This window comes from Cannabis sativa, chromosome 5 (assembly GCF_029168945.1).
Source record: "Cannabis sativa cultivar Pink pepper isolate KNU-18-1 chromosome 5, ASM2916894v1, whole genome shotgun sequence".
NCBI classification, from domain to species: domain Eukaryota; kingdom Viridiplantae; phylum Streptophyta; class Magnoliopsida; order Rosales; family Cannabaceae; genus Cannabis; species Cannabis sativa.
In genome coordinates, this window is record NC_083605.1 from 47,987,031 (window position 1) to 48,009,291 (window position 22,261).

A 22,261-nucleotide genomic window follows, 5' to 3' on the forward strand; every position below is an offset into this window, starting at 1 on the left:
AAATTTTTTGGTGAACAATGTTGTATACACACACATGAGTGATTCCATAAGTTGAATAAATATTAATCTTCCATAAACCCCTAGTCCATAATTAGAAGTCTACACATACTCAGGAAGAGTTGTAGTAAATATATGATCATACATAATATATGATGATATTTTAAAAGTTTAAACAATAATCTTATGAGATATATTATCACCAAAATAATTATGAATTATATGTGCATGAGGGGGATACATATTTATATTGCACTCTTTTTCCCTTAGCTTAGAGTTTGTTCTACTAGGTTTTCCTGACAAAGTTTTTAATAAGAAAACTTACAAATAATTATGAATATTAAATTTGTGTATATTACATTCTTTTTCTCTTAGCTTAGGTTTTGAATCGCGGCATTTTCCTGATAAGGTTTTTAATGAGGTAACTTTAAATTAAATTGAGATACTTGCAATATTCATGAGAAAGTATAGAATGTGTGCGACTGAGATCATTGGTTAAGTACATATGAATTACAAATAATAAAGAAGTACCAGCAGATCTCTATGAAGGTAGTAATTATTGTATTGCTCGACTAAAGGAATGTACATTGAAGGAGATAGAATTAAACCCACTTCACTGAATTCTTATTTACACGAGATCTTCAAGAGAGTGGTGAACTTCAGCTTCATACTCATGGCCCTCTATAGACTTTGTTAAAACTTAAAGGTGAACTTTGGTTTCTTATCTGAAATAATAGACTTTAGAGTCTCATAAGGTCATACTATCTCCCTTATATAACTTTCCATACTAGTTCTTGTACTGAATTAGTACCCTGATTCATATTCAACCATACAAAATCAAACATACTTAGTAATCGAATTACAAAATTTCTAGTAATATATTCCCATTCTCACTCGGGAAGTTTAATAAGTTATAATAACCTCACAAATCTTTGATGTTCAGCTTTAAATTGCTGACAATTCAAATATCTGAACAGATAATCTACCACACCCTTTTGCATACTGTACCATTAGAAAGTAGAATTTTAAGTTTTGGTACATCTTCACTGTACCAAATGTAGTGCAAAAGAAGTGGTACAAGATTAATCTAGGATCTTCCTTCTAAACTCAACAATATTTAGTACACACTTCAAGTTTGGTAAAGTAACATCCCATTATTGACACTCAAAAATGATTAATCTGGCCACCCAAGACTTCTTCCTGAATTTCCACTAACTCTTGATCTACAACTAAACACTTCTGATTCTTTCTATCAAATCTAATTGAAGTGTCAATTTATTTTGTTTACCCAACACAAATCCAATACATGACTTGACCATATCAGTCGCTAACTGAAGAGACATCATGGTTATGCTATAACCTGCCCGAGACCTTTCCTACTTAGGGTATCTACCACTATATTGGCCTTCTCAGGATGGTAGAGAATTTCACAATGATAATCTTTAACTAATTCCAATCATACTTCCTTCTCATATTCTAACCTTTTGAGTAAAGAAATATTTGAAAATCTTGTGGTCAGTATAAGTTTTCACTTTTATCAAAAAAAAATAGTTTCATCAACTCTTCAAAACAAGGACCACTTCAGCAAGTTCTATGTCATAAATTGAGTAACACTTCTCATACCCCTTCAAATAACGAGAAGCATACACAATGGCCCTAACAACTTGCATCCTAACACACCTCAGATCCTATCTGGATGCCTCACAATAAACCATGAACTATTCTTAATCTGATGGCAAAACTAACAATGGAGTTGTAAGCAATCGTTGTTTCAATTCTTGGAAACTTGTTTCACATTTATCTATCCATATAAACTGTTTAACCTTCTTAGTTAACTCTATTAAGGGCTTAGAGATCTTAGGAACCCTTTTACAAAGTGATACCATTACTCAACATAACTTAGAAAACTCCTATTTGTAAGTGCCTCTGACTTTAGCCAATTTCTGTTGGACTCAACCTTTCCCAAATCGACCATGTTCCCATATTTACTAAAATGTACCTTTGAAAGGACACTTAGAATAACTGAAATTCAAACTTCTTGGATTAGCATAATGTTTATGTTCCTGTGGCTACTATAAAACCATCCGTAGATACTATTCCTACTTCGTTTCTGATTGAGAGTACACAAGGATATCATCGATAAATACTACATCACATATATCGAGAAAATCCTTGAATATTCTATTCATCAGATACATAAAAGCTATTAGAACATTGATTAGTCCAAAAGATATATCCAAGAATTCATAATGACCATACCTAGTACGGAAGGCAGTCTTTGGAATGTCCTCCTCTCAGATTCTCAACTAATGACAATCCAAGCAAAGGTCAATCTTAAAGAAGACTGTCTTTCCCTGAAGTTGATCAAACCACTCATCAATCCTAGGCAGAGGGTACTTGTTCTTGATTGTCAACTTTTTTAGTTCTCGATAGTTAATACTCATATGAATCGACCCATCTGCCTTCTTAACGAACAACACTAGAACTTCCCAAGGTGACACACAAGGTTAGAAAAATCCTAAGTCAAACATCCACTAAAACTGTAACTTTAATTCCTTAAGTTCTGTTGGAGCTATTTTATAGGGTGCCCTATAATCCGACTTTGCTCCAAGTGCCAAATCAATTACAATGTCTAACCTCTCACTGGGGTGGTTCTTGGATGTTCTTCTGGAGTTCATCCAAGAATTCTACTACCACTTTAATGTCCTCAGGCTGAACTATCTCGAGCTAGGTGGTATCTAATACCATTGCTAGGAATTATATGCATACATCCCATGATAAGTCTCAAGCTTTTATTATCATGATAACTGGTGTAACACCCTAACTAGACTAGGCGTGTTATGTGATTTTTAAACGTACTATGCAGCTCGTTGCTAATCAACGAGGTTTATGAAAATTGTGATTAATTAAAATTTTGCTTTTTAATTAAAACTTATATATTATATACAAAATATTTGGGATCCCGATTACAAAATACTTTACAAAAGTTCGCTGTCTATTACAAAATACTTGTCGCCCAGCGACTAACTACAAAAGCGCTGTTGTTTCGAGGATCGTACGCTCCAGGCCTAACCGCCCCGACATGTACAATCTTCATCAGCTCGTCCTCACGGTTCCTCAGCCTTGGCCTTGCCCTTACCTACACATAAACATAGCACTGTGAGTCGACAGACTCAGCAAGAAAAGCATAAATCATAAAACATACATAAATCCTAGGTTATGAGTAGACGCCCATACCCCTGACCACAACCCTAATCCCCGTGTCCCACACGGTACTGAGTCTCGAACGTTTGTACGACAGTACTTTTGATAGAGTAACAGCCTATACTCGGTACACTGGTCATACTCCAGCTGCTAGTCATACTCTAGCCTTACCGATGTGTTACAGTATCAGCCTATACTCGGTACACTGATCATACACCAGCTGCTAGTCATACTCTAGCCTTACCGATGTGATACAGTCAAACACTATAGTACCATCGACCATAATATCAGCCTATACTCGGTACACTAGTCATACTCCAGCTGCTAGTCATACTCTAGCCTTACCGATGTGATACTGTCGGATGGTACGAAGCCAACTTACATATCTAATGTAATCTAACAGGCTTCCTAACATGCACGCAAAACATGTAAATACATATGCATACTGTTATACTAATCTTACCTCAATTCTGAATTCAGGTGTACCGGTCAACCTGAGTGGAACGATCTGCTCGGCAAATTACAGGCTCCTAAACCGTAACAATCACAACACTGATGAGTGACACGCTAAATCACAACCGGGACAAAGGTTTAAAACCACACTTAACCTACTGCAACTTAATACAAAAATACCCCAAACTAGCAGAGAACAAACTGTCTGAAAACCTGAAACTAGCACGAAATGACAAGCTGAGAAAAAATCGGTTTTCACCCCTGCTGCAAAATCCGGGTAACCGGTTTTACAGGCAGTGTAAAACCGGTTAGCCGGTTTTACCCAGAAAACCCACAAAGCTCCAACCCCTAACCAAAACGTTTCCAAACTCAACCAAACTTTCCAGACCTGCTAATTAGACCCTAATAAACATTTCTAAAGCAACAAAACAACCCTACACCCACAGAATCAAAATCCACCATTAAAGCTCCAAGCTTTGAGTTCAAAACTCAAACTTGGTTAAATCTAATAAATATGCATCACAACCTACTTAAATCTACTTAAACAAGCATATATTAACTGCAGAAAACATCCACAAACCATCACAACAAGTGCTGCAACCAAGATCACCTTTTAACTTTGAAAATCATAGTTTGAGTTAAAAAAATTCCATACTTGCTTAAAATCAACTAATCATGCTTCAAAACCTATTCTATTTCACTCATTCAAACATGATTAAACTTCTGAAAACAACACATAATTCCAGCAGCAACAAGAACCAAAAACAAAGCATGCAAACTATCATTTTTGTCTTAAAACTCAAGAAAACATCAAGAACAAGTTACTAAAATTTTACCAAGGATTAGAGTTCACTAAATCTTGAGAAAATAGCTTGAATTACCACAGAAAATACCCAGCTTCTTGCTGCTCAAAGAGGGCCGAAAGAGAGAGAGAGAGAGAGAGAGAGAGAGAGAGAGAGAGAGAGAGAGAGAGAGAGAGAGAGAGAGAGAGAGAGAGAGAGAGAGAGAGAGAGAGAGAGAGAGTTTGAGAAAAAGAATTTTTGCTTTTCTGTGATTTTGTAAAAAGAAGTAAAATGAATCCTTTTATTTCATTTCATTTAAATTAATATCAGCCAAATAACATAACATAAAACATAATAAAATCACCAAATAATAAGCTCACTAAAGGACAAAGCATAAATGGGGCAAAATGACCATTTTGTCCCTCCACACTAAAATAACATAAAGGGTACTAAAGGGGTATTTTGGGAGAACTCTAAATTTCCGACTAATCCTGACATTCCCAATGTCTAAATAAACTGTCCCAATATACTAAAATACTACATTGTGATTCTACTGAGCCATACACCGCATTCCATGTTGTCGGGCACCGAAAATGCAAAATTATGAAATTTCACTATATGACATAAAAATGCATTCTGAATTCAAATATAACAACATAAATAATTATTTAAATATCTATAAATAATTTCATAATTAAATCTTAATCAACTGCTAATTTCTAAATTAGACTAAGCGGTCTTTACAACTGAGTTTGAGTACTCAAATCGATTCCACAACACGAACGGTACCTTCTACTTCAGGTTGAAAATTTACCATTTTATGTTTGTAATCAATACTAACGACTTACTCAAATAGGAAATACATTCTGAATAATATCTCAATCTCTTTTATACCCAATTATACAAAATTAGCACTTAATTCTGTATCCTCAACTCTAATCAGAGTAGACCTAATCTACCTTTTGGAGATAACTAATTATCTACCAAGTAATAGAGTTTCAAACCTTATTTCATAACTATTTCAAGGCCTACTCAAGTTATCAATTACCCTAGCCACCACATATGAATTTGTATCTCAAGAATCAATTAACATAGAGTAAATAGAGTAGTTAACTAGAAGCTGACCTGACACTACTGAAGGAGTAGCTTCAGCATTGGCTTGGATAGTGGTAAGAACCCCAAACATGAAGTGGATTTTTCCTCTTGTCCTGGTTCCTCCTTCTGTAACTATGGGCAATCTTTCTTAAAATTCCCTACTAGATTGCATTAAAAACATGGCTTACAGTTGCACTCTCCTAGATGATGCTTCTTGCGACAAGAACACTCTGAATAAGTATAGTGACCTCCAAGGCCATCCTAACCTGGTTTCCTATGAATTGTCTTTTTCTAACTCAAGCCCACTATTGTAGATAGAGCTTTCCTCTTTTAATTATTCCAGGAACCAGAACCACTTTTGACAAGATTGGAAGCAAGAGGAGCAGTATCCTCACCAATAACTAAAGTTCCTCGGGATTCTTGGACAAACTTTGTAATGCTCACGGCTTGAGAGGTATTCATCACATATAAATTTCCAAAAATAATCAAAGGTCCTTGCATCCAATATTTCCCATACAATGGTCCCATTTGGTTACCAACAATAAACTGTTATGTTGGCAACTCTAGAACTCAAGTAACCGGTACTTGAGGTGAAGGCACAATAGGAGATCCATGTTGCCTCAACCTCTTAATCTCCTCATCTAGCTATTGAATCCTAGCTTCCATCTCCACGAACCTTTACTCCAAATTTAGTGGAGCCTGTGGTGGATTTTCATAACCACCTCCATAAGTCCTTTCTTAACCTGTAACTCGGCCTTGGGAGCTAGGAGAATCTCATTCTCTCCATTCGCCACCAGTGTCAACTACATCATCCTAACTCCTTATGTTCTGCCAGGCATCCATCTATAGGACAAGCCCGCGAATTCATGAGTCAGATCGGTCAGGCAGCAATTAAAATTGTAATCTACTTATCGCTTACATGGGATCCTAATATCCTTCTATTCAGCTATCAATCTACTAACATGCTTTCTATCATACTTTTCTAATCATGCATAACAAATCAAAAATACTAGAATGTGTAAAAACTTACTGAACCACGAGTCGAGCTCATCTTTGATGATGATTATGCATATCATGACGATCTTCACAAAATAACCTGACGGCTCTTATACCAAATTGTAATGCCCTACTAGTAAGGCATGCTATAGTGTTTCTTAATTGTTGTGCATGCCTTTGATAATAAAAGAGTTTGTTGAAAAACATGAATATTTAAACTTGTTAAATTAACGTAAACTGTGATAAATAATCTTAATTTATATAACTTCGAGATCCTGTTAAAAGTTTACAACCATATTCAAAATATATTTTATACAAAATGTTATCGTCCAGCGACCAATTAAAAGTGAGCCTAAACTGTCTTGAAGATCCTGAATGCAAGCGTGCCAGTAGCCTTGAGTCGAAACTGTTGCTTGATGATTTAAGGCCCTAAGTCACAATTTACGTAAAACAGATAAATGACCCGCTAAATCACTTTCGGGGACTTAAACTTGAAACTAAAATTTCCCTATTGATGGATAGCATGGCAATACCCTAAATATTGATAAAACGTAAGATTAGAGTCCGAAATCTGAAAAATTCGGTTAACCGAAACACCAAAATGGTTTACCATTTTCTGGGGTCCTGCCTGAAAAACCGCTTCACCATTTTTGGAAAAGCGTTAAACTGCTTTTCTCTACAAAAAAGACCAAATTTCAAAAACTAGGTCAAAACTACCCTAAATTGCATCAAACCTTTTAAAACACCTAATTAGGCCAGGACAAACATACATCAACCAAAAATAGTAGCTATAACTCCCTTGACTCGATTCCACCATTAAAGAACCAAATTTGAGCTTAAGAGCTCAAACCATGTTCAATCTATGATACAATCACCAAGACACGAACAAAATAGCTCATATAACTTAAAAACAACTCAATTAAACATCCTTAACCATCCCAGCTAGTATAGAAACTATAGTCTAAACTTTGCATGCTAAACCTAATTTAAATTAAAGAAAACAAAGAGAAAAGCTTTACCTTGCTTTGGCTATGGTAACCCTTGAATTGCTATGTTAACCCTTTGAATTTAAGTGGCCAAACAAGAGGAAGGAGAAGAAGACTTAGGTTTGTCCCATTTTCTTATTTTCAGTTTAATGAGGATAAACTTAGGATTATTAGATATTATCTTCAAAATCAGATTATTTAACTAAGGATATTCTAAAAAAATTCCACTACAAGACAAACTTCAAAACTAAGGACAAAAGACTCATTTGCCCTTACTTAACCATGAAGAAATCCCTATACTTAGTTGAAAAATGGTCCAAAACCATAACCATTAAAATCTCGACATTCTAAATGCCTAACTATATTGTCTTGTTATTTCTAAGATACTAAACTATATCCAAGTGACTCAAATTGGTCATATCATTGCATTCCACTGTTACAGGACATAAAATATAAAAAATATAAAATTTCATATATAATATATATTACATCTAGAATTCAAATATATCTCTATAATTGAAAAAAAAAATATATTTTTTTTAAGGCTTATTTCACACAATAAGTAATTTCTACTAAGAAGCACATAATCATAAATTAATAATTAACTGTTTAATAATATGCTAATTCTCATAATTTAACTATGCGGTCATTACAATACCCCTGAGACCCTCTGCACGTCAAGGGGGTGCATCTTCATCTCTTCCTTCCGGCCTATGTCAAAAATTATTCTAATCGTCCCTTCCAAGGTAGTGACCAGGCATTACTTGTTCATCAGTGTGTCTGTCACGATTTTTCTCTTGGGGCCCCGGGATGGTGGGTCCGTCTCTCCTCGACTATTGCGCATAGTTTTTTGGACGCTCGTCTAGTCCATACACAGGTCCACTACTTGGGATATACATCCTCTTTCCCCTGTTTTCATTCTGTCTGCGCAGTTGGGCCTAAATGTTCTGCCTTCCAGTCTGTTAGGCAAATTGTTGGACTAGATCAGTAGCTTCTTTTCCCTACGGTTGATTTCTTCATGTCGGTCACACATTTCTCGAGCAGTGTAATCCATCCATTCTTGAAACTCCCGCCACTACTGGCCAAACACTTGGTTCACTGTGGCGCGAGTCTCCTCTTGATCGTGGTGGAGGGTGTTGGTGTGCGTTTGAACTTGCTCCAAGACTTCTCTGAGGTTCTCTAACTCAGAGTTATCTTCCAAGTCCATGCGAGGCTCTCCTTCAGATGGCTAGTCTGTCTCGACTGCAGTCTCTCCAGTGTAATGTCGAGTGGTGGTCCCTGTCTCTTGGGCACCAAATTTGATCCTTGGCATCTCGATAGTAACTCTGTTTGTATTGCCTGTCGTACTCCTGACACCTGTGAAAGCAGGGTCTCTAACCCTGGTGCCCACCGAAGTGTTGTTGCAAGGAGGAAGACAATTATCGACATTGTCGGTTCCAACGTCAATTGGGATCTGAACGTTTGGATCAGTGGCCATTAGATCGTGTGGTTCAATTGATGTTGCCCTTCTTGTTTGAACCATTGTTCTCGAAGTGAAGATGATTGAGTGATCCTTAAAATGCAGATATTAAGTGGAGAGCAAAAAATAGTTTAAACTCTCAATGAAAGTACTAAAATATTGACTTCATTTTTAGCCAACAACACGTAGTCAAATGAAACGACCATTGTTATTTTTATTTATTTATTTATTTATTTTGGATAGAACTTAGGGCTGAAAACTATTTTCTATAAACATATGGCCCACATATGAATATATATATAACTGCACATATAATCATGTATATATAAATAAAAAAGGAGATTGAAATATGTCATACTTAAATTTGAGGGATGGAGTGATGTGTGGAAGATAGAAAGATGTAAATAAATAAAATCTGAATGAAAATTCCTTTTGATACTCATTCTCGACTACAACCGCACCAACATTCCAAAATCCAAGGACGCATCCAGATTGCTTCGTATTGAACCCCTTCACTATTCCACGATGAGGCAAATCTTCCATCACATCTGACTTCAACATTAATATATCTATCAAATTTATTTATGAATAAAAAGAAGAAAAAATAATAAAAAAAAAGCTACATACATATTCTTAAAGCAAGTTGGAACTTTTATAACATACAGAAATCTGTCTCTCTACATATTTTGGTTAGTTGTTCACAAAGGTAATAAACGGATACACTGAAAAAACTACTAAAGAAACGCCTAAAAATCAAGAACTTGTGCCTTAAGATTACATTAGAAATAATATAATTACTGCAAGAGATGACACCCTATGAAAAAATTGTTAATCAGCAAATCATGCTGCTAGGTTCCGCTTGGTAGCTTCCATTTTCAATAACAGGTCTTTAATTTCTGCATCCATTCTCATTTTCATACTAAAGTATTCACGATTTTCTCGTTCCTGAGCCTGCAGTTCTTCAAGTTTTTGTTTACGCAACCTCTCGGCTTCATCCAAGTGCAAGTTGGCAATTCTACTAGCATACTCCTCCTCAATCTTTCCATTTTTGGCAATGGCTATCTGATGCAGGCCTTCTGCATCCCTTCTTGCATCATCCGCCTTTGTTTGGAACATCTTGGCCTCTGCTTGTTTAATTCTTACAATACTCTCCAGCTCATCGAAAAGAGGCTCCTTGGAAGTATTTGTCCGCAACTCCAAGTCCATGTTGCGCTTGTCATTTCGGTCATAGCTGTAACTAGGAAGTAAGCTAGCAGGTATATCCAACTGAGGAACCTTTTCCGAATATACCGATTTTAGCCATGTGGGTTCTTGGCTTGGCCCAGCAATCCCATTCCCACTGATGCTTCCTTTACCTTGTTCCTTCCCAGATGGAAGAGGCATATTATTTAACTTGAAAGAATCAACATCTACAATAAAATGAAATAATTAGAAACACTTTGAAGATTCAATAGATGCAATGGTGAAAGAAAGTACTAATGCAAAATCAGATACAAAGGACTGTAAATTATACCAGACTTGTATTATCTCTAATAACTATAACATTCTTTTCAACTTTCAACTAATAAGTTTTAAAATTTTAGAGGCAGAGCACAAACAAGAATAAGCAATAGTTTAGGTAAATAAATAATTAATTTACCGTTGAGGAAGCTCATTATGTAACTGTAAACTTCAGGAAGGTCGTTCTTATTTTTCAATCTTGCCAACATCTGAACAGCAATCTCATAGAGTCGTTTCCCTCTCAAGTCCTTGCTTGCAGCAAATATTCTCTTGACATATTCAAGTTCCTTGGATAGAGTTTCAGCTGACCAGTCCTTGGCAAAATTTTGAAACACTTCTTTCACAAAGCCAAACATCTCAGACGGGTGATCACAGGCAACACAATGGAATTGCATCTCAGATGTTCCTTGTGCCCCCATTGCACTGCGCCCATTTCTAATATAAGAGTCACGTAACGCACAATCTGCATGACACCAATGAAGACAAACATCACACCCAAGCCAACTACACGTATTGGATGCCATGTCAAATTTCGAGCAGACAAGACACATGCATGAACTGCAAAAACCCTTCTTCTGAGAACAAACCTTGCAATCACATTCATCCACAGGCAGTGGACTACGACAAGCAAGATTTCTGCATCTCAAATTCATAAAAATCTCAGCCAAATCTGAAGATGATACACTCATTTCTTGCTGAAGAAAATCTGGTAGACCAGTCTTCAGAGCAACCAATATTTCCAACTGTGTCCTATGAGACTTGAGTAGCAACTCCAAGGTTATGTCAGGCCTTTTCAGCAGTTCTTTCTGTAAGGCACCTAAATGCCTACGCTTCTCTCCATTTCGCAACATCTCACAAATGCTATCCTTGAGGCATGATAAGTGTTGTCCGGTCATTTCATGAAATTTTCTAGCAATTACATGTATTGGTTCTGACACTATCCGGGAAATGATTGTCTCAACAAATTCAGCCCCACCAATAAGAAATTGTTCCTGCTCCATTTTAGAACTACTAGTCCTATACAAGCTAGCACTACTTTTTTCTCTCATTAGTCGCTTCCTATCAAAACTGTAACTAGATCCAAGTTCATAAGAACCAACGCTATGAGAAGGTGACCTGACATTATCAGGGTGCCTACAGTGTCCTGACAACTGCTTATGGAAGCTAAGCTGCCTTTCCAATCCATTACTTAATGTAGAGCTGCCTTCAAGAGCCCTAAGGTGTTGAGCTTGGGCAGAATGATTGTTTGGAATGGATTGAGGCTGTTGATGAGAACCATTTCCGTTCCCATTTGTTAAGATTCTTTGACAAAAAGGAGCTTCATTATTTTTAGGCTCACTCTGAGACAGTGCCTGCCAATCAACCCCCTGAAAAAGGGGACGACTGCCAACCGACTGTTCAAAGTTATCCATAGAATTCTGGGTCAAAGAACAGCTTGGGTTGTGATAAAATGATTGAGAACCTGAAAAGGACACTGATGCTGTCATCCCATCTGAATTAGTAGGAAATGTATTAGTCAAGGACTGAACGCTCCTTGCTTGACTAGCAGTACCCCGAGCTGCACCAATAGGTAATAACACATTTGGTAAGCTAAGAGAAAGATCAAGCGACTCAAGTGTTTCATCCTTATTCATATTAGCACCAGATTGATCAGCTTTCTCTTGTCTTCTAATAGGACAGCTACCAAATAACTCAAAGCCTCTGGTGCTCGGTCCTTCTATACCATTTTCTCTGCAAGTTAAAAGATCTCTAGGTTCTCTTTCATTCCAGAGAGCAACATTCACAGAATCGGCAATATTAGGAGTCACCAATACACTTTTCCCTTTGTCCTTGAAGCTTTGTGCCACATATTCAGTTACCTTTGACATATGTTCCTCGGGCACTCCATTCTCCTCTATCACTTCCTTGTTCAATTCCCTTTCTTCGACATCTTCAGCCTTAGCTTCAAGATCAATACCCTTGTCATTCTTGTGTTCTTCTACAGATTCCAATGGCTTTTCCGGAGCGATTTCTTGCACTGCATGATCCTTACATTCATCATCACCCCTGAAACTTTCTTTCTCTTTCTGATCACCTTCTTTACATATCTCCCCACTGCTAAAATTTTCACTAGCCATATTATCCTCATGATTTGCCAAACTATCAGCTTCATCAGCCACATCTTTTTCTTCAGAAATAACTTTCTTATCCACTTCCTTCACCTCTCCTTCACATACTGACTTATTTTTATTTTCCACAACAGTAGCACTTGTATCTTTACCACTATCAATCTCTCTATAATCAACATCCATTCTAGCACAACCCTTTACATCTTCCTTTTCAGCTTCAACTTCAGGAGCTGATACAGGTTTGGCCTCTGCTTCAAGTTCAGGCTCTGGTTCAAGCTCACCTTCCTCCATTTCACTGCTACTCCTACTCCCACTCTCAACTTGAACGTCCTCATTTTTCTTCACTTCAACAAACTTCGATTGTTCACTTCCAACTGAATCCTTGGACCAGGTCGGAGACTTTGACTTTGACAATGATTTCCTATCCCTGAATCCTCTTGGAGGAGACCTAACCCTTGATTGCTCGCTTCCCGAATCCTTTGAATTCGACCATGTCGGGGACCTTACATCCCTAAGTCTCTTTCCTCTCTCCTCTAATCTACTCCTGCTGCCACCTTCATCAAATTCCTTTGCCCCACTACCAAATCTTCGCCAGGATGAAACACTCCCCTCTCTCCGTGAGCGGTCACGCTCTGACCGAAACCCTTTAGGGAACTCCCTCCTTGATCCACAGAAGCTCTCCGACCTATGCATTGCGTTCCTGTCATACCCTCTACTATTCTCGCTGCCACCACCATCTCTGTACCTATCAAACCCTTTCCTCCTATCAAAACCATCAAAATCATGCTCTGATCGCTTTCTTACCATCCTGGAGCTCTCCCGGTCATATTTTTCATACCTGAATGATTCAGCAACAATTAAAATTATAACCAATGATCCGCAAAGATAATCAACTATCATAAATTTTACAGCTATTAAAGACATGTAAACCTTAATCAAATTAAACTCTACAATGCACAAAATAGTTTTATTTTATCTTTTTTTAAAATTTATATACATATGTGGAAAGTACAATTAATTCTAAACCACATGAAATTCAAGTTATAGAATCTACATGTAGAGTGAAAAAAGGTAATTACGTAAGAGTGAAATAGAATATATGTACTTTTCAGCGTTGGAGAGAGCTTGGTTCTTGTCATTCTTTCCGGCGAGACCCGATGATGGATCAAATCCTCCACTTTTCGACATTTCGTAAATCCCAAAGCGAACTCACTGAGATCTAAACATACCCAAAATTAGAATTACATAAAGAAAGAAAGAAAGAAAGCTTAGTTTACATCTAAATAAAATATATATATCTGGAGAACCCTAAAAAAACATTAATGGCGGAAACGAGGAGAAACGGAGAGAAATGGTAAGAGCAGAAAATTGTTGAAAAAAGGTTTCGTTTATATTCATAAACCTAGGCATGTAAAGGGTTGTTGGCTACATGTCATGTTCAGTGATTGTGGAACGAATTCGCAGGCCCAAACTAGGTTGCCTCAGCTCTTTCTTCTCCGGCGGCTATGCTAGATTTTGAATTAGGTGAAAGATTCGAAATTGAAAAAATCCCATTTTTACTTTAGAAATATGAAATCCAATCAATCGCAGTAACCAAAAATCTGAAAATGGTGATTGAAGATCACAGTGATAAAATTGATATAAACAAAACCAATCAAAACCGTGATTATAAGAAATACCCAGAATCAATAACTGAAAACCCAAATCAAATCAAGCAAGTAGTAGAAGAAGAAGATTCAAAACTCACCTAATGACAAGTTGAAATAGATCATTTGAAAGAACTTCATCAACCGACCATTGTCCCCCAAAAATTAAAAAGAAATACCCTTGAAATGAGAAAAAGGGCTATTTCAGTCAACGAAGTTTTAACTACTGAGAAAGAGGAGAGAGAAAGAGAGAGACTTGGATACGCAAAGTGCGTGGAAGGCAGCAGAAGAGGAAAACGATGACTTTGTTGGGAGGGGTGTAAAGTAAAATGCGGAGAACACTGTTTCGGGGTGCGTACGACCCCCCCACAAGTGCACGTTAGTATATTTACGTACACGTGTCGATTTTCTATTTGTTTTTTGTTTTCGGTGGAACCCCCTGAAACTTCTTGTCCTTTTTTGTGAAACTTTGAAAACGACGTGGGTGCATTAAATAATTTAAATTACTAAGAGTTACTTGTACTCCCGATCACAGCCGTTACTTCTCACACGTGGCGAGATCTAATTGTGAGTTCATGAGAATATATGGTTTGACTCTTGCTTAAGACTTTCAACGTCACAATATGAGTTTGATTTGACTAATAATAATTATAGTTATATAACATTATTAATTTATTATGCCCCTAGCTGTGAATGGAGGGTTCAGATTTATTTGTGGGGTCAAAAATGTAGGGTTGGAGATTTATATTTTTGGGTGGGCTCACAATGGGCCATGACTAATAAATAAGATGAAATTATATTTTATACCCATTTTATTTTATTTGTTTTAAATTTTACTTTTATTTTCATATTTTTTTAAATATACTACTTTTATAAATGATGTCCCTATTAGACCCCTTAGGTTATGTAAATTATATGATATACTTAAGTAGAGAGTGAGGGTATATTGGCAATCCACTCAAAAAATGGGTATATTTTAATAAAAAAATAATATGAGGGTATTTTTGATTGATGGATACAAAAAAGAAGTATTTTTCAACTTATCCCAAGGGATAATTACATAAAATGATTATTTTTAATAGAAAAAAATTAATTTTTTACAGTATTTTATAAAAATAATATTGTTGACTATAGATTTAGTTAGCTTACAACAAAGTCTTATTTGTAAACTATAAAAGGAAGTAAATAAATAGACACAACAATTTATAAAGGTTCGGCCCTCTTGATTATCAGGTAATTATTGGGTTGTTTATCCTAAATAAAACTCATTTCAATATAATCAAATTTACTAATTAATAAAATATCAGAAATTATTTTATGTTGCATGGTTCACATGATTTGATTTATTTTATGATTATGTTTAATGTATAAATTCTATTAAGTCCAGAACATACATAAATATATATATATTTGTTCATAATTATAGTGTCATCAGCACAGTAGAATATAATCATGATTATATGTTCAAAAGTTTAATTCCCATGATTTGTCAGTTCACTTGATTTAGACTTACATGATACTCGGCGATAAGGTATACTTACACCTTGGATAAGTGTTATGTCCTTTCCAGGGCATTGGCAAAGTTTACCAGTATCGGATGTATGGAGTATACATTGGAAGGGACCGATATTGATCTTGGATAATTTATCATAAACTTACCGTTATATCTTTCTAAGTCAATATCAATGGTTGATCTTAGGTCTATGTATCTTAATCCTGATATGGTTAGGTTCACCTTAGTTGTATTATTTATGTTCTTCAAGTTGTTCGTGGATGCTAATCAATGGTTCTGGCAGATATTTACATCTTGGGAACATGGTAGTTCAATTGAGTGGGAGCGTTGATCATAGATATGGAATCTATAGCTTTTATAAGTATAGTAGAACCTCTATTTAAGAATACTCTATTCAAGAATAACCTCTAATTTGTTATAAAAAAATCAAGTCCCGATTTGGGCCAGTTATAAATAAGAATAACCTCTAAATTGTAATTAGTTATACATTTTTTAAGTCCCGTATTAACAAAGTATACCTCTATATAAGAATAATTACATCTTAATAAAATATATACATGTATTTTATAAATTTATTTATGTAAAATTAATAATTTTATTTTAAATTATAATACATGTATGAAATTATATTTACTCTAAAATATTTCTATTATGATATAGTATTGATGATTATTTATTGTCATTATTGTTACATTGATATTTTTTGGTTTTTTAATTTTTTTTCTAGTGTAACTCTATTTAGTTATAACCTCCCAATTAGAATATAATTTACTTGGTCCCAAGTGTATTCTTGGATAGAGGTTCTACTGTATTTAGAAGTGAAATGATAATTTCCTTCGAGCTTGAATGAATAGAGATGAATGATTAAGATCTCATTTCACTAATTATATTAGTTTAATGAAATATCATTTATAGGTATCTAAGTGTTTTAAGGATAAAATACATTGAAGGGTAGAATGGTAAATTTGTCCATTTTCAGTGTAGATCATCTATAAAGGATCTTTGACTATTAGGATTGTAACAATAGAACGTGTCTATATTGTGGTACATTTAGAGCATTCTATATAATTGAGAGTGTAATTCAATTCTAAATTTATAGTGGTGCAAGGCAGAATTAATAAGTTAGAGAATTTACTTGGTAAATTATAGATCTACTTGTTGAAAGCTCGGTTATATAGGCACATGGTCCCCTCACTAGTTGAGATAATACTGTTTGCAGACTCAGTTAATTAGTTTTAATTAATCAATTATAATTCTAAAATTAGACTATGTCTTATTTATGAATTTTCACTAAGCAAGGGCTTAATTGTGAAGAAAAAAAGTTTTGGAGTCTATTTATTAATTAAGAGTGTAATATCCCGATAAGCCTAATGGTAAATAATTTGGGTTTATATTTATATTATGGGTTAATCAGGTAATAAGTGGGATTATGATCCTATTAATTTATTTCAGCATAAAATTTAAATTTTACTATAAGTAAGTAAATAAGTGTAATTTGTTAGTTATAGAGATTTATATAGCATGCGTGAATGTAATATGAGCTATATGTGGAATAAAAATATTTTCAAGTTCGGCGACCATGAAGACTCGATAAGTGGATATATAAGCGTAATTTGTTAATTACGAAGATTTATTTTGAAATACGTGGATATAATATGAGTTATATGTGAAATAAAAATATTTTTAGGTTCGTCGACCCTAGAGACCCGATTGAAAGCCAAAATTGTCACAACAGTTTTAGTTGAAAATATTGATGAGATTATTAGGATTAATTGATTTTAAAGTACTCGGAGTTGACCAAATATCTTAAAAATGTAGATTTCTTAATAGCTGAGAAATAATAAGATAACTAATAATAATAAAAATTTTATTAATATTATATTATTATAGTATTATTGATATTTTATCATTATTATATTATTATATATATATAAAAAACTTATCAGTTTTTATATATATTATATGTTTTAAAAACATAACAGTAATAATAAAGAACGACGAACGAAACCCTCGTTCTCTCTCATTCAATAAAACTTTCTTCTCCTATATTCATTTTCTTCGATTTTCAATCCGAAACCTAGCGATCTAAGCTCCGGTAGTAGCAGGATAGCAAATCCTAGAAGAGAGAAAGCTTAAGGTATGGTTTAATTTCGTTTTAAGTTTAAAAGTAATTGGTTTCGTATAGAAATTTTGTGATTTATAATAGTTATGAAGGTTCTGACCTTATAGGATTTTTCTCGGGTAGTCATGGGACTTGTTCCCATGTTTTCTTGCTGAAACTGAGGTGATCTTGGGTTAAAAATCAATTTTGGAACTTTTTAAAGCTTAGTCCGAACGTTAATGGTGTTTTTCATTTAAGGGCTCGATTTTAATTTCTGTTACGTAAGGATAGTGATATTTATGGTATATATGCGCCTTGTGAATTTTGGAGTGATTTGGATTAGTTTTGGTAGTGTTTCGGTGAGTGCAAAAATTAAAATTTTCGAGTTTCATAGTTTTTAGAAATTATTAGGAGATTAGAAATCGTATTTTTGTCGTAACTTTTGACTTGGGTGTCCGTTTTGGACGTTCTATATATTGTTTCGAAGCTTGCAACGAGTTCTATAATATGGTGTATGTTTTAAAGACAAAATATAAGTTTTATTTTAGTGTACTTATACCATAGGGTTTGGTAGAAAACCCTCGATTGTCTTATGTGAATATTAAGTAGTGTTTTGGGATAAAACATTTATTGGTTTACCGTTTTTGTGACATATGGCTGAGATCATTGGGGATAGTTCTCCACTTGGGTTGGTCGAAATGTATGAACTTGAATTAAAGGTAAGAAAAGTGTATTGTACTACATAGTACGTTGTATGTAATACAATTAGTATTGAAATGAATTGATTAATATTGAGATATAGTTAATATTGTTATATAATGAAAAGATTAATTGGTTGAGAATCGATAATGCGATGATATTATACATGTGATATATGATCTCACTTGATTAAGTGATGCGATAATCCTGATGACGTACTGGGCGTAACTACAAGCGTCAGTTGATATATGATGAGTACCGAGCGTAGGTACGGGCTCACTTGATTAGGTGATGCAATTTTCTTGGCGACATACTGGGCGTAAATATGGGCGTCAGTGATATATGATGGGTACCGAGAGTAGGTACGGGCTCGCCTGATTAGGTGATGCAATTTTCTTGATGTCGTACTGGGCGTAAGTACGAGCGTCAATGATATATGATGAGTACCGACCGTAGGTACGGGCTCACCTGATTAGGTGATGCAATTATATGATATATGGATATAGGTTTTTGGCACTGGCTCACCTGATTAGGTGATGTAGTTATGCGATATATGGGGGTCAGGCTATGGCACGGGCTTGCCTGATTAGGCAATGCAATACTGGATTATCAAATTAAAGTATTGACTTGCCTGATTAGGCAACGTGATGTTATGAAGATGGTTACTTTATGAGGTAACATATATATAATTTATATCAGTAAATGAATATGAATTCTATTATTAGAAAAATGGTTTTGTATTACCAAATATTTGTATACTGATGTTTATTCGTGGCAAATGCGAGTAGTGATTTGGATTTCATCTTATGAACAATGTGTGATGGTTTTATTCTTATTGTGTATAAATGACAATATTTGAATAATAAACTATATGATTGTTATCATTACTTTTTTTGCTGAGTCCTTGTGACTCGCGGGTGCTATGTGGTGCAATAAAGGTAAAGGAAAGCTAGATCAACTATGAGGTGACAGTCTTCTCCAACAATGTACATATTGATCTACCGGCCTGCGTGTCGAGTTGCGAAGAGTTGTTTTGGGCTGGTTGTATCTGCTGTGTATTTTGATTTTGTGTTTAATTGGTTGTCATATATATTTTTTAGCAAAACTTTTTGTAACAGAGATTCCCAAAACACGCTTTTTATGCTATTATAATGTCCGTTTTTAGTATTTTATTTTGGTCAAATTTTTAATATTATCACGGTTTTAATAATTAATTAATCTATTAGTATTAAAATAGTTTATAAAATTACACACGCAGCGTCCCTATAGATTAGGGTGTTAGAACTTGGTATCAGAGTAGCCATGGTTTTAAAGGTCCTGAAGACTGGTCGAATATGTATATTTGCTGGGAGGACAGGTCGACTCATGGTATAATAAGTATTTATATTATTTTCTATTGGATTACCTGCCTAGGTTATTATAAAGTATGTTGGGAAAAGTATCATAGTGATAATTGTGATAAGAGTATGTGTATGGTATATGCATATTGATATGATATTCGTTTGAGTCCTAAATGGTTAGAAGATGTGGATTAAATGTGTGATACATTATGTAGTAAGGGCAATCGAATAGTCTGATTAGAGAGCTATCTGGGCTTGGGGAAAACGGTAAAGAAGAGAAATTTTTTATTGCCATAATGCTGGGAACATGTAAATTCTGTTATACAGGATATGATTAGAAACAACGGGGAAACAGATCCGAGATCTGAGAGAATAACATGCCCATCTTTTGTCAATTCATGTACCACCGGTACTTCATGTTGTGCCACTAGATGTGGTGGAATATATGAAGCCAACTTACTAGAGATCAGGAAGCAAAAACTAAATGAACCACCAATTATGGGACAGAACAAAAAGGTTCCAGGGTGACCTTATCCTGAGTGTTCAAGATGCAAAAAGGCGCCATTTGAACTAATGTAGAGCCAGATCTTATTTTATTGTGGGTAGTGGGTCATCTAAAAAGAACCTGCCCGTAGTTAAGAAAGACTAATGTTAAAAAAGGAAAGTGTATGGGTCCTGCCCAAGTGCTAGTTATGACTCAAGGGGGACTCGGGTATCAGTCCTTTGGCCGACTCAAGTTAGAATTTATTGGTAATATTATAATTGCTATTGGTATTAAACACCGTACTCTCAATGGGGGAACATTAAAGGATCTAAATAGATTTTGTGTTTGTATGTTATTTAGTGGTAGTTCATTTGACAGGGTAGACAGATTAGAAAAATGACAATATGAGTTAAATTGCTGGTATTCCTAAGTGGAATATAGGACATGATTAGTTAATGGACGCATCGATCTAATTGATTCAAGTAACATAATATTTTGTTTAGGTGTGATCTAGCATTAGCAAAGGTGGGACAATTTACGAGTATTGTCTGGAATCCTAGGTGAATTGAAGGCAATGATTGTGTAGTAATTTTGAGATTATGTAGGTGTGGGACTACTTGTGTTAGCAAGAAGCATCTTATTTTGGTAGCTCACCATGAAGGAACTCCATGGTTGAGTGTCCTTGACTTGGGGTGGTTTCATTTAGGAAATTTCTCTATGAAGCATGCGAGTCAGAGTAAAGCACATTAGAAACACTTGGATTGGTTCGTGGGGCCAGTCATTAGTCCAGGAAGCAGCTAGAGTGATGCACTCGTGCATAAGAGCCATCATTCCGTGGGAGTAATGGCCCAATAGAGGCTTGAAGCGGGGACGTTACCGGGGTAATGTATAAAAGAACATCAGGAAGAGTAGTGGTATCACTAAGGTAAAGAAGATTACCTGAATTACTTAAAGTGATACGATAATAATGGAGATTACTTTATAATTGACTGGATAGTCAATATCGTATATAAGGAGACCATTGAAATTTTGGGAAATGATTACTTTATTAAGCAATTATTGAAAAGCATACTCACCCGGAATGGGGAAAAGCTTATGAATTGAGATGCAATTTAATGGACATGTATTTAAGTGATTGGTGAATGTTAGATCACAAAGTAGGTTGTTTATGTTGGGTTTTGTGCCCTAAATAAAACCCTTTACAATCTGATTAGTTATCAATATAAGAAATTTGAAGTGATTTATGTTTGCATGAATTTTACATGCTAATGGTTTAATATGTTTATTACATTTACACACAAAATCAGTTAAGTCCAGATCATATGTTTATTCACAATCACAGTATCGTCAACACAGTGGAATGTGATTGTGGTTATATGAATCAAAAGACTAAGTCCCTGTTTCATCAGTGTTTTGGATTTACACTGATGTGATAATCAGCAATGATGTGTACTTACACTTGGAGTAAGTGTTATGTTCTTTTCCGGACATTGGTAAAGTATACTAGTTTCGAATGTATGGAGTATACATTAGACTGGACTGATATTGCAACTTAGCTAAGATATTATAAACTTACCGTCATATCTTTCCAAGTCAATATCAGTAGTTGATCTTAAGATTAAAAGAATCTAAATCCTGATATGCTTAGGCTCAACTCAGGAGTACTATTCATGTTCTTTGATTTATTAGTTAAGCCTACTTTTGGGTCAGGGTGATACATATATTTTGGGAACATGATAGTATGATTGAGTGGGAGTGCTGAACATAAATATGGAATCTATAGCTTCTACTGGTGTATAGAAGTCAAATGATGATTCCCTTCGAGCTTAGCTAAATAGAAGTAAATGGATGAGCTCTTGTTTAAGTGACTAATTCTTAGATCACTAAACATCATTTAC

The 22,261-nt window shown here is 35.1% G+C and overlaps 1 protein-coding gene across 4 annotated transcripts; it reads right to left on the minus strand.

The window, feature by feature from the left end:
• Window positions 1-9,608: 9,608 nt before the first annotated feature.
• LOC115717260 (protein OBERON 4) lies at window positions 9,609-14,604 on the minus strand. 4 transcript variants are annotated; one of them, XM_030646229.2, is made up of 4 exons: window positions 14,328-14,604; window positions 13,686-13,799; window positions 10,612-13,418; window positions 9,609-10,381 (listed from the first exon to the last, which is right to left on the minus strand). In XM_030646229.2, the coding sequence occupies exons 2-4, from the start codon at window positions 13,766-13,768 to the stop codon at window positions 9,813-9,815; spliced, it is 3,459 nt and encodes a 1,152-aa protein (XP_030502089.2). In that variant the 5' UTR covers window positions 13,769-13,799; window positions 14,328-14,604; the 3' UTR covers window positions 9,609-9,812. The 4 variants fall into 4 exon arrangements, with proteins under 4 accessions (XP_030502089.2, XP_060971694.1, XP_060971693.1 ...); XM_061115711.1 differs by having other exon boundaries at window positions 13,686-13,792; window positions 14,328-14,524; XM_061115710.1 differs by lacking the exon at window positions 14,328-14,604 and adding an exon at window positions 13,983-14,181.
• Between the last annotated feature and the right edge of the window lie 7,657 nt (window positions 14,605-22,261).